At 46.5% G+C, this 13,909-nt stretch overlaps 1 protein-coding gene across 1 annotated transcript in view; it reads left to right on the top strand.

Moving 5' to 3' along the window:
• Nucleotides 1-646, top strand: part of BABAM2 (BRISC and BRCA1 A complex member 2) — an 804,907-nt gene extending 804,261 nt beyond the window's left edge. The window contains exon 11 of the mRNA XM_007938825.2: nt 583-646. Coding sequence (XP_007937016.1) covers nt 583-646 — 64 coding nt within the window. The remainder of the gene's footprint in view (nt 1-582) is intronic.
• Nucleotides 647-13,909: the final 13,263 nt, after the last annotated feature.

Genomic DNA, 13,909 nt, shown 5'->3' with positions numbered 1-13,909 from the left:
AGTAGACCAGACTACATTTAAAAAAAAAAAAAAAAAACCTCACTGCTATCGAGTCAGAGCCAGCTCATAGCGATATGTTTGGAAATAAATGGAGATCACAGATCATTTCGAAATCCTTTGTCTTAGACCTTCTATGTCTATATGATGTCAAAGATCCAAATGAATGGAAAATGCAATCCTCTTGATGTTTTGGGTCACGAACATGACTGGCTGGGTGAATCGGTCGCTCTCTGCCTGGTAACTTGGATCAGCCCTTTGTCTTTGAGAAAAGGGCAGGCAGTACCGTCGGGTTCTTTCTCCTCAGCACTTACTACAGATGTTTAATAGGAATTGGCAGTCAGAACAGTCTGAGGACAAGCCCTTTAAGTATCCGTGAGAGATGTCTCAATAGTGAACTGCATGTACCTCCTTTGGAAAAATCCAGAGGGTTTTGCATCAGCAGGGAAGGAAAATCCAACCCCAAGATACATGAACAGTAAATAACAACTGTTCTGAGTTAGGTTGAAAGCTCTGAATTGCAGTTTTTTCAAATTGTTTGTGCTAACCACATTTTTCCCTCTCTCTCTCCTTCTTTCCCACCAGGGCTTATTTCAAAACCTTTGTCCCTCAGTTCCAGGAGGCAGCGTTTGCCAATGGAAAGCTCTAGGAAACACCAGTCTTGAGAGGTGGCCAGGCAGCCTGCTCTGTCCACGTGCGTGTCAGCACACACAGCTGCTTCCTGGAAGCCACTTGGAAGTTCTTCATGTTGGAGCTTTGCTCACCCAGCAGCTTGGCGTGCCCCACACTGCCCCACACTTGGGCTGGCAGTTAACTCGAACCCCTTGCCTCTGATTGCCCCCTCTTTCATTCCTTCATTATATTTTTCAGTTGGAAAAAATAAAATCACATATCATTATGGAGTATTTTTCCAGGGAAAGTAAGACATCATAAATACACACACCCTTATTCCAAAGCCTTTGTCTCTGAGATCTTGTTTCAATTTGAAGATTAAACACCCATTTGCTTTTTTTTTTTTCCCTGAAATTTGTGTCTTGTGTGTTTGTATACATTTTATATGCCAACATTTCTCACCTGGAGCACTCCTTCACTGGGAAAAGAAGCTGCCTGAACAAATCTGACCCACTTGCAGGGTTTCAGCCAGGGTTTCAGGCCCAAGGCTGGCACTGAAGAACTGTTAAGTTCTAGCACAAACTTCCGCACCCCACCCTTGAAGTTGCTGGCGTGTGCACAGTCAGTGTTTGCCAAGTGTACCGACAAATCTATCCTGCCGTCTCTCCCTACCTCTCCTCCCTAGGCTGATGGGAGAGCTCTTTGGGTTTATGCAGCATTGTGGGAATTATCCTTGAAAGACATAGGTTCGATGTCATGGGTATCTCTAAGATCTGGGCTCAGGGCTGGCAACTCTGTAGCCAGCAGTCACATAGGGACAAAGTGGGAAAGAGACTCTGAGATGCTCCATTTCTCCTAGACTTGCAGTTATCAGAAGAAGGAGCCTCAGTAGTCATCTCATATCCACCTGCACCTTTCCCTAGCCCCTAACATCCCTTCAGTGTGCAGAGGAGAGAACTGAGAGGCAAGAGCTGGAGAAATTCTCATAGCAAATTAGGAGGAGATCTGGGGATTGAGACCTAGGTCTCATCAGAGCACCACACAACTTCCCTTTAGTTACACACAATTGACTGTAGTCAGCTTGACCAGTTAGAATAAGAATGACAATTTAGTTTATCATTGTTTTGCCCCAGAGGTTTTCAACATAGGGAAGAGCACCTGCCCAGAGAGGTGAGAGAAAGAAACAGCTGAGTGCATTCTTCCCTCCACTTGCCTTCCCTTTGAAGGGTAAAGCCACAGACCCATCTGACAGGGCAGGCAGAAGGTGGAACTGGGCCACTCACTCTTGTGGCTCTGGAGCCCAGTTTTGCCATGTGCCATGCATTAAACAGGAGCTCTGGTAGCGTAGTGCCTAAGGCACTTGACTGCTAACCAGAAGGCTGGCGGTTCAAACCCACCAGCCACTCCTCGGAAGGAAGGTTGGGTAATCTACTTCCTTAGTGATACTGCCTCGGAAACCCAAGGAGGGGTCGCTATGAGTCGGGGCCGACTTGATGGCACATAACAACAACAATGGGTCAAACTGTGTCCCTCCAAAATATGTGTTGTGAATTCAAACTCTTGGACGTGTGGATATAATCCCATTTGGGTATGAGATTTTCCTTGTTAAGTTAGTGAAGCCATATCAGGGTAGGGTGTGCCTTAAACCTGACCACTTTTGAGATATGAAAGGAGCAGATTAGGCACATAAGCTCGAAAGTGCCAAAGGAGAAAAGATGGATGCTGCACTGAGACCCCCAAGGGGCCAGGAATGCCGAGAAGAATGCTGAAGAAGCTGAAACGGTGTTCCCCCAGAGCCAACAGAGAAAGCCTTCCCCTAGAGCTGGTGCCCTGGATTCAGATGTCTAGCCCCCTAAACTATGAAAGAGGAGTTCTGGTGGTGCTGTGATTAAAGAGCTCAGCTGCTAACCAAAAGCTCGGCAGTTCAAATCCAACAGCCACTCTGCAGGTGAAAGATGTGGCAGTCTGCTTCTGTAAAGATTTGCAACCTTAGAAACCCTATGGGGTAATTCTACTCTGTTCTGTGGGGTCACTATGAATCTGAATGGACTCAATGCCAGTAGGTTTACATTTCTGTTGGTTAAGACCACCCACCTGTTGAATTTCTGTTACAGCAGCAGTAAGAAACTGAGACACCATGTGAGCCTGAAAGGGAACCAGTTCTGGGCCCTCGTGGGACCAGTGAGGGATACACCTCCCTCCTGTGTCCTCTAGCCACAGGGAATGTTCTCAGGAAGTTGGAGAAGATCTTGAACGGACCTCCCAACATGGCTACCAGCTGGAGGGCTGCCTGTGTGGGGTTTCTTTCACCATGTGGACACTTTGCCCTATGTCCTAAAACCCTGGGAATCCCAGTATAGAAAACAGTTCTGTACCAATATCCCAGAGCTGCCACTAGCTGGCTGTGTGACCTTGTTAAGTCCCTTCCTCTTTGTAATACTAGGGGGTAGCTGGGTGAGATTGGTGGATTTGGTTCATCAGAATCACCTGGTGATCTTTGTAAGAAACACTTTACTGGTCCCCATGGCCGGCCTGCTGAGTCAGAATCTCACTAGCTGGGGTGGAATCTAGATTTTGATAAAACTCCCCAAATTACCAGTTGAGCAAGAGATCATGATGTCCTACACCAGCTGACCACTCTGGAGTCCTTCTGATTGACTGACTTGACTACTCACAAGTGGGTGTCCCTCTACCTGAGAGCAGCTATCTCTCCAACTCCTCTCTCTCCTGGCCCTTCTCCCTGAGGCTCCTGACACAGTTACTTAGAATTACTGTGGCCACATGCCTCCCATGGAGGGGCACGAATTGGACTCTGCTATCCACAGAGCCCAGAGTGGAATGGATCAGGGCTTGCTACAGGCCTGGGAGGGGTTTTCAGCTCCAGTTCAAGCAGAGAAGGTGGCTGGAAGTTGTGGAGTGGGCTGAAGTCTCATGACTGGATCCTTGACATTGCAAATAGCCACGCAGTAGTGATGGCAGCCAGAGTGGGCACTGTGGTCTGGGAATGTTGCTTCCTGCCTCTGCCGACCTTTAAAAACAAACAAAAAAGACAACCAAACTCCCTGTTGTCGAGTCGATTCCAACTGATAGTGACCCCTCTTTGGTTTTCCAAGGTGGTATCTCATTGGAGGGAGTTCTGGTAGCATAGTGCCTAAGGTATTTGACTGCTAACCAGAAGGCTGGCGGTTCAAACCCACCAGCCACTCCTCAGAAGGAAGATGGGGCAATCTACTTCCATAGAGATACCACCTCGGAAGCCCAAGCTTGACAGCAGTGAGTTAGGTTTTTTCTTCAAATCTCTATGGAAGTAGATTGCCCAGTATTCCTTCCAAGGAGGGGCTGGTGGGTTTGACCCACCAGCCTTCTGGTTAGCAGTCAAACACCTTAGGTACTATGCCACCAGAACTCTATTTTGTCCCACCCAGCTACTCTTTGATATTCCATACTTAAAAAAAACCGTGTGCCCAGGCTGGTCAGATGATAAATATTATCCCTCATGTTTGCCAAGCAAGGCATTCTAACTCAAAAGTGCTATACCATAACTTTATTTCAGTGCATCTTTACAACAAACCAGTGATGACATGAGTAGGATTGTCCCAGATCTACAGATGAGGAAACAGAGGATCAGAGAGGTTAGTGACTTACACATGATCACCACCCAGTAAGAGCTACAGTCAAGCCTCAGCCCAGGCTCCCGGCTTTGGATCCAGTGCTACTTCTCATATATGTCCACAACTCTAGTAAACAAGTGTTTCAGGCTTTATTTCTGTTTTTTTACAATGCTATACTATGCATAGGTTTGTAGGAATGGAGATTACATGGGGTTTCTCTTAAAGATTTTCAGCCCCTCACCATGGTTAGTTGGGGGAAGCAGGGAATTGGACTAATTTTCTTGGAATTCAACAGAAGGTGATAATACCACTTCATATTTCCAATGCCAGGGATTCAAACATGAGTGTCCATGTGATTTTCATCTCTACCCCCAACAGAAACAGACGCCACCAGAAACAAGTGGCGCTTATAAATGGGCGAAGGTCGCCTGTGTATTTTTAAACACTTCTTGCTACTTCAGCCTGTCGTTGAGCATTGTACCTGCAGAGAGTGCAGCACAGGACTAATTAGTGAACGGCTATAAAATGCTTTGAAGATGAAAGGTGCCATATGTGAGAGCACATTATTATTACCTTGTAAATCCTGTCTCCAGCTTACTCAGCCCTTAAAATTTAAGCTGAATCTTTAGCTCAGCACAGACAAGGAAAAGGACTCAGAAGTGTTTACTAATAATACTTGGATGCAGTCAGGGATCTCCCGTGGGGCCCCAGGAGAAGGCACAGGAGAACCCAGTCAGCTGTGTCCAGTCTTCCTCCGGCAACTCAGCTTCTGAGAACCCACCATCTACAGTTAGAGGGTGCTCTGTTAGAGACAGCCCACCTCCTTCTAGGGGCTGGAAAGAGTCCCTAGAAAGAGTTTGAGCCTGAGGATATGAGAGACCTGCCATTTGAATCCTGGTTCTGCCCACTTAGTGACTGACTGTTCAGTATTTAATAAATTGTTCTCCAGTGTTTTGTTTTGTTTTGTTTTTAAATCCCTGATTTGTAGTGTTTGCCAGTTCCCATGGTATAAATATTCCCACTGTGACCAATTTCAAGCTGTTAATGTGAGGTCTCAGTCCCTGGGAGGTGCAAATGGTTAGCACACTTGGCTACTTACTGAAAGGTTGGGGTCCAGATGGGGTGCCTCAAAAGAAAGGCCTGGTAATCTGCTTCTGAAAAACCAGCCTCTGAGAACCCTTGAGACCACAGTTCTACTCTCACACAAGGGGACATCCTGAGTCAGAATCGACAGCAACTGGTTTACTAGTAACGTGAGGTCACTGAACACAAGAGTAGGGAAGAGCAAGGAGGCTTCTTGTGGTATGAGGCTCTGCTGTGTGAACCGGCTCTGGTATGTGACTTCAGGCGAGTTGCTTAATCTCTCTGAGTTTATTTTCTGCATCTGAAAAATGAGAATAAAAAATAGCTGCCTCCTGGGGTTGTGAGAATTAAATAAGAAAAGTACATAAAGCACCAAGTACCGTGCTTGGCACACAGTAACATTTGATGAATAGTAGCAGGAGCTCTGGTGGTGCAGTGGTTATGGCAGTTAGCTGCTAACCAAAAGGTTGACAGTTCAAACCTACCAGTTGTTTCTCGGGAGAAAGATGTGGCAGTCTGCTTCCGTAAAGATTTACAGCCTTGGAAACCCTATGTGGCAGTTCTACTCTGTCCTATTAGGTCTGAATCAACTTGATAGCAGTGGGTTGGGTTTGGTTTTATTATTATTATTGCAGACCAGAAAAAGGATTTTTTTGATGTTGACTTTGGCCTTTTTCTAAAAAGTCAGAATGCCCCTGTTAGAAAGTCCTGCCAATGAATGTGGCCTTTGGGAGAGTGACCTTGTCTGGATATCCAGGAAGACAAAATGATGAGTCATATTGATTTTAACGAATGAAAGATTAGATGCATTTGTGGGAGCCCTTCCTCCCCTCACACCAATCTTGCTTTACTCTCGGCCAGACATCAGGCTCTGGGCAACACTCAGGACAGACAACCCAGTGACCTGTTTACTCACCCTGGCCCGGGCTTCCTACAGGAGGAAAATAAGAGCAGCACAGTTCATATTTGCCTCTGACTCAGTTTCAGTTCCTGACCAGACTCTTGTTGTGGAATCATAGCCTTGCAAGATAAATGACCTCATTTGGTTTGCCTCTCCTTGGGCCTATGAATAGAACTAACCCCACAACCTGCCCCAGTTCATGGGTACTGGCTCGTCCCACAATTCCTTCTTAATGTAAATGTTAAGAACATCGTCTAATGGTAAAACCAAAGTCTCATTAATAGCATCATAATTCATTGGTGCTTTCAAAACTAAGAACAACAGAAGAAACACCACCTTTTTGTTTATGCATTTATAATGCTTATGTCCCCTGCTGATGGGGTAAACGTCCATGCAGAGTGAGCAGATGCAACTAGGAACAGAGGGCTGGGTGGAAGGTCATGGTGATACTGCCCTTACTGAGCTATGAATAACATTCCATAGCCAGTTGCCATCAAGTTGATTCCAACTCGCAGCAACTCCATGTGCTTCAGAGTAGAATTGTGCTCCATAGAATTTTCAATGGCTGGGAATTTTTGGAAGCAAATCACCAGAACTTTCTTCCAAGTTACCTCTGGGTGAGTTGAGCCACCAACCTCTGGGCTAGTAGACCAGTGCCTAACCATTTGTGCCACCTAGCTACTCTTTGATATTCCTTCCATACTAAAAAAAAAAAAAAAAACACCTCACTGCCATCAACTTAATTCCAACTCATAGCAACCCCTATTGGGTTTCTGAGGCTGGAAATATTTACGGAAGTAGATTGCCCCATCTTCCTTCTGGTGGGTTTGAACCACTGCCCTTCTGGTTAGCAGCCAAGCGCCATTTTCATTGCACCACCAGACATTGTCTTCTTCAGTCTTCACAACAACCAACTGAGGTAGGTAGTATTATTCCCATTTTATAGATAAAAAAATTGAATCTCAAAGAGGTGAAATAATTTACCCAAGCCCGTAAAGCTAGCACATACCCTCATTCCTCATTTATTGACATGGTTAGGTTGTGGTGTGAGCCTCTGCTATGTGAACCGGCTCTAGTACGTGACTTCAGGCAAGTTGCTTAATCTCTCAGAGTTTTATTTTCTGCTTCAGTAAAATGGGTATCAATAATAACTGTCTCCCAGGGTTATGAGAATTAAATAAGAAAAGTGCATAAAGCACCAAGTGCAGTGGTTGGCACACAGTAACATTTGATACATAGTAGTGGTAGTCCACTATGTAAAACCCCTGTTATGCAAGGAGTGGGATGCAGAAACAGCCCCGGAGCCTGGACCCTTGGAACTGCTGTGGCCCTGGCATGGCTGTGCTCTGGTCCCCGAGGCCCTGCCATCAGGGCTGGCTCTCAAGCAAACTTGGGGCCCAGCAGCTGGACTGGAGGCACAGTTCGTGGCTCTGGGGCTTGGGCAACTGACAGGACCAGGGGCCAAGACAGTCAGCCCCTGCCCCTGCCCCCCACCACCACAGTCACCCCTTCCACACAACCTAGCCACCTGCTGCTGCCCCACAGGCCATGGAAAACCCCACAGAAAGGGGCAATGCCCTGTTAGTCCTGAAGGACTTGGAATCCAAGTCTGATAGCCTGAAGACTGACAGCTTCTCTGAAAAGTTCCTCAGCAGCCAGCCCAGACTGTGGGTGAAGAGGGTGTGTGGCCAGCTTCTGCTGCAGCCCTCAGGCTCCAGATTACCACCAGAACTCTTCCTTCTGCAAGACTTGGTCCCTCCAGGCTCCTGAGTAGAGGGGAGCAGCAGTAGTGGCCTCCCCTGACTCCTGGGGCCCTCTGGCCACTCAAGGACCCTTCTCAGAAGGGCTCCCTCAAAATCCATCTCATTCTCACAAAGAACTGCAATAGTGGCTCTGGCGATGGAGGTGAGATTGACAAGAGGCCTTGTGGAGAGCCGGCTACTTCAGCTGTGGTTCTGACAGACATGGGTGGCTCTGTGGGCCAGGAGCTGGTTGCAGGAAGGAAACCCAGGTTAATGCTCAAAATAGTCAGATGGTAGATTTGTTACTATTGTCATAAATGCAAAGTGTCAGATAACAAGATAGTAAGTGAGGAATAGGTTTATTTACTTTTTCATTCATCCATTCTACTGTCTTTCCCTTCCTCCTCTTTTTTTCCCTCCCTCCCTCCCTTTCACCTTCTTGCCTGTCTCCCTTCCCTTACACAAAGGATGTCAACCCAGGTCTCTCCATTTCTTTCCAATTCCATGGAAAACTTTCCCACATAAACAGATATTTATTGAACATCCACTCTGTACAAGTCCCTGTAGAAGACATCCATACACTTGCTTTTGCCATTTTCTCTATGAGAACAGGGATGTGGAGTGGTTGGGACCAGCTTAGATCACATGGAAACAACAGCGAGACCAGGACTGCTGGTTCCAAAGCCAGACTCACCACAGGGAATTCTATGTCCATGCACATGCATTGAAGTAATATTTGTATATGCACATGTTGTTGTGTGCCTTCGAGTCGGACCCAACTCATAGCGATCCCTCCTTGGGTTTCTGAGGTGGTATCACTACAGAAGTAGATTGCCCAACCTTTCTTCTGATGAGTTGCTGGTTGGTTTGAACATATATGCACATAGGTATATCCATATAGGTCTATATTTATAAATGTATACAAATACCAACTTATTTTCAGATGGTTGAACCAGGGTCAGACCACAATTGAAAGAAAAAAAAAAAAAATGACTTCAATGTTTGTACCATTTTCTCAGGTTTAAGTCCAAAACACACTTGGTTGAAATAATGGTCTAATAGTTGAGGAAAACAAAATGAAAATAATTGTTATAATTATTGAAGAACATTGCTAAGATACCAAGGACTGAATGCAGTGGGACCCATCAACTGATTCCAGATTAAATATGAAATAGCTTAAAGGCCTATGGAAATGTTTTCCTTCTTCAGGGTTCTGAATTTCCTCCTTCATTATTCTCTGATCTCTTTGGAGGAACCACACTTTACAAGTCTGAGAGGTCAAGGTTGGGGTCATGATAACTCATGGCTAATTATGTCAATTAAAGTAGCCCCACAAACAACCTAGCAATGACCACAATGGCCCTGCCTGCTGTGGGCCTCACTGCCTTTCCAACCCCTTGGGATGAACTAAATAGCATGTGGAGGGTGTGGCAGTCACTCATTTCCTACAAAACAGAGCCCATCATCCCCTTCTTCAAAGCCCCCTGGAGAAGGGTCCCTCCACAGAACTCTCCGCATTCCAAGGACTCTCTTTGGAACATGCTCTTTGAGCAAACTTAGAAGCCACCCAGGAAAACCTGTTCATTTCCTGCATGATCACGCTTATGGCCCCAAGCAAACCGCACCAGCTCTAGACGACCTTTGGCTGTTTGCGTAGGTGCTGAAAGAGTAGAAATTAGGAGGGTATGCCATCTAGAAATAAGGTGGTGGGCGGAGTCAACCATGACAGCTTGCCCTTACTGAGCACCATTCATGATATTCCCGGCCCTCCCCAGCGTTGTCTTCTTGATGCTCTGATCCTGTGGTCCTAGTAGGCCACTTGCTCCAGAGAGCCGAAGGGGGGCCGGATCTGATGGCAATCCCAGGGAGTCCATAGATGGTTTCAGTAAGGCAATGTCAGCAGAATAAGACAACTTTGAGGGGATAGCTTGGGTGCATTAGTTTAAGCAGGTCTATAGAGGGGTTTTAACTTGGATTCATTTCATAGCCCAGCTAAGGACTGATGTCACGTATGAGGACAAGCAGTCTGGATCAAGGTCAGCCTCACATTTCAAGAATGTCGGAGAGGAAAACTTTCTAACCAATGGTTCACTCCCTTGCCCCATGCGCACATACACACATGGTCAGGGTTTTATATGACACTGGTGCCCCTTTAAGGATCCCTCATTGCACAGTGGGTAAGGCATTTGGCTGCTAATCAGAAGGCTGGCAGTTCAAACCCACAAGCTGCTCCATGGGAGGAAGATGAGGCAATCTACTTCCATAAAGATTTACAGCCTTGGAAACCCTATGGGGGTTGCTACGAGTCAGAATCATCTCCAAGGCAGTGGGTTTGGTGGGTTTGATGCCCCTTTGTCCTGCCTCAGTACCCACTCCCTGGACCCAAACACATGCCTGTGTAACCGCTGTGTAACCCTGGTGGGAGGAGGAGGAGGACTCATGCAGACTCAAGACCTGTGGCTCTCGACACGGATAGGATGGCAAATTGCACAACACAGACGGCAGCCTCCGCCTGTCTCCCTGCCTTTCCTCCCACTCCGACACCCTAGGCTGCCCTCTGGGGAGCCTCCTCTGCCTTGTCTGCTCTCACCCAGCCACCCAGGCTTGTGGACCCTCAACCTCGTTCACTCCAACTGCCAGCAGTCAGTATCCGGTGGCCCTCCTGATGTAACACTGCCACTGGGGAGCGACCCCCTTCACAGAACCAGACTGGAGACCCGCGTCAGTGAAACCAAGCCCTGGGCTAATTGGCTTGTTGTCAGGGTTGAATCCTGTGCTCTGGAGCCAGCCCTCCTGAGTCAAATCCTGGTTTCACCACTTACTAGGTGCATGAACTAGCAAGCCACTTGATCTCAGTTTTCTCCTTTGCAAAATAAGGCTATTAACAGCACCCACCTCTTGGAGCTGACAGGCGGGGTCAATGACCAGTGCCTGGCACTTACTAAGTACTCAACAACAACAATTTATATACTTGATTATTATTATAGAACTATTTGGCTTTTAGATTTTGCACAAGTTGCTCCTTGCCACCACTACCCGTCTCCTTTTCTTTTCTGTGCCTTCCTTTCCTTTCCTTTCCACATCCTTGCCCTCAGGTTCTACTGACAAAAAAAAAAAAAAAATCTTTTTGGCTTTTTACCTCACAGGCAGCATGTAGTTCTCCGACAGCCCTGCTGCCCCTGTCATGCCTTCATGAGCCCACCAGCCTCATCACTCCAGGGCTACCCGGTGTCCAAGTCCTCTCCTCCCTCCCTCGTCCCTCAGTGAGCCTGAGCTGCAGCTCAACCCGCGACCCCCAAACGCTTCACTTCTTGCAAGCTCCCAGGACCTCTTGCTTTGAAAGGTTTTTGTTTTGTTTCATTAATTTTTGTTATGATCTGGGTGAAAGTTTACAGAGCAAATTCATTTTTCATACAGTAGTTCATACACATTTTGTTTCATGGCGTTGACTGCAATCCCCACAATGTAACAGCTCTCTTCCCACATCCTTTTCTCTGTGTCCTTCTTTCCTGTGCATCCCTGCCCTCTGAGCTATCTTCCTGTGCAAACACTGCCTTTATGTTCTCCCATGACTGATCAGTCTAAGAAATGTACCTACCTGATGTAAATGTTCTCCCTATATGCCTGTCTATCGTTTGGCTGGAAGCCACAAGAGTTCAGTTCCAGACCTGAAGGGTAACTAGGGGCCATAGTCTCAGGGGTCTCACCAGGCTCTATCAGACCAGTAAATCTGGTCTTTTTTGTGGATTTGATTTGAGTTTTGTTCCACATTGTTCTCCTACTCTACCCAGGATCTCCTGCACTGATCCCTTTCTGAATGATTGACAGTGGTAGCCAGGCACCATCTAGTTCTTCTGGTCTCATGGTCATATAGGTTGAGGATCACATGGTCTATCAGTGCCTTGGATTGATTGTTTTCCATGAATCTTTGGTTTTCTTTGTTCTTCTTTGCTCTGGATGAGAAGAGACCCATCGTTGCATCTAGATGGCCTGCTGCAAGCTTTTAAGACCCGAGTTGCTACTCGCCAAAGTAGGATGTGGAACAATGTTTTTGTGTAATATGTTATGCCAATTGAGCTTGATGTCCCCTGTGACAATGGTCCTGAGCCCACAGGTCCAACTCCTTGTTCCCTCAGGGTGGTTGGCTGTGGCAAGGAAGTTATCATAACTTTGCCCCTTGTTAGCTCTATTAGATATTTGGACATTCTTACAGCACATACAAGTACGTATGCAGAAACATCATCTGCCAACCGTATATATGGTTATGGGTATAATCTCTTTTACCTAGACATACCTGATCATTCAGCCTGTCTACCTGTCTATTTACCCATAGATTAATGTTTATGATCACTGACAATGCAGTATTGTATGTGCAAAAGGGTTTATCTTCGTTGTCTGCACCTCTTGTGTACCTCTCTGTGTCTTCCTGTTCCTCAGTGCCACCATGTTGGTCACTCGCTTTTGGTATATTGCCCTTCCCTTCACCCAAATCAGTGCTTGTCTCTACCTGCTTAGCAGTGTTCCCTCCCCTCCACTCCCATCCCTGGTAACCAACAAAGAAAGTTTCTTTCCATGTATAAATCTTTCCTTGACTTTTTACAACAGTGAACTGATACAATATTTGTCCTTCTGTGATTGATTTATTTCACTCAGCATAATGTCCTCCAAGTTCATCCATGTTAGGCAGTGTTTCACAGATTTCTTTGAAAGGTTTAAACTTTATTTATTAAGTAATAATTTATTTCCCCCTTTTTTTAACCAATGACTTATATACTTAGGAGCTCTGGTAGCATAGTGTCTAAGGTCAAACCCACCAGCCTCTCCTCTGAAGGAAGGTTGGGTGATCTACTTCCGTAGTGATACCGCCTCGGAAACCCAAGGAGGGGTTGCTATGAGTTGGGTCCAACTCAACGGCACATAACAACAACAAAAACAATAACTTATATACTTGCCCCAGTCTCACTTGAGTGAGCATGTTTCCACTCTATTAGCCAGGGGGTTCCTTTTCTCCGTATACATATGGTAAACAGATTTCTTTCAAATTTTGCACATCAGTCATGCATCTTTGTGGTAGTTAAGGTTTTGTGTCAACTTGACTGGGCCTGGTTTTGAGTGGCTGGGCAGCTATTCCCCATGATGAGACTGGTAATCAACTCCATGGTGCAATCTGCTGTGAGCAGCTGAGTAGCTGCTTTAGGGATGTGGTCTGCTTCCAGTGTATAAGGAGAAGCTTTGGGAATGGGCTGCAGCTCTTGGTGCACTTGAACCCTGCATGTAGCTGAGTCATTATTCAGCAGTCTGCTGTGTTGTCTGCCGATCTTGGGACTCTAAATGGACTTGAATCAATGGTCTGCCATGTGGTAAAATTAACTCAATGCCAGTGAGTTTGGTTTTGGTTTTCTGGCCAGTGGACCTCATCCCTTGGGTGGTACCCACTCACACCCATGTGACCTGCCCTGGCCTTGACTGGCCAGCCCTGAGCATGTGCAGCAGGGTCTTCAGGTCAGCAGAGAATCATGTCTTTGTGGCCCAGTGACACTGAGCTATGTTCCACACCTATGGAGGGTGGCAGGCCTGCAGAGGCTGCAGGAAGAGGTGTTGGGCCATCCTGGAGCCTCAAATGAGACAGGACACAGGTGAGCCTGCAGGTCTGGGTGCTGATGGGTTAGGATGGACAAAACAGCAATGCAACCTAGAACAGACAAGCAGTGCGAGCCAGGAAGGTGCTCACCCATTCTAAAAAAACCAACCTCCCTCATTGTCATTAAGTTGATTCTGACTCATAGCAACCCCTCCTTGGGTTTCCCAGGGTAGTATCTCTACAGAAGTAGATTGCCCAATCTTCCTTCCGAGGAGTAACTGGTGGGTTTGAACCACCAGCCTTCTGATTAGCTGTCAAATGCTTTAGGCACTATGCCACCAGAGCTCCCTCATCCATCCCACAAATGTTTACTAAGAACTTT

Source organism: Orycteropus afer, unplaced genomic scaffold, assembly GCF_000298275.1.
Source record: "Orycteropus afer afer isolate SDZICR_OR568_19922 unplaced genomic scaffold, OryAfe1.0 scaffold00054, whole genome shotgun sequence".
Taxonomy (NCBI): Eukaryota; Metazoa; Chordata; class Mammalia; order Tubulidentata; family Orycteropodidae; genus Orycteropus; species Orycteropus afer.
This window is presented reverse-complemented; position numbering and strand designations above follow the sequence as displayed.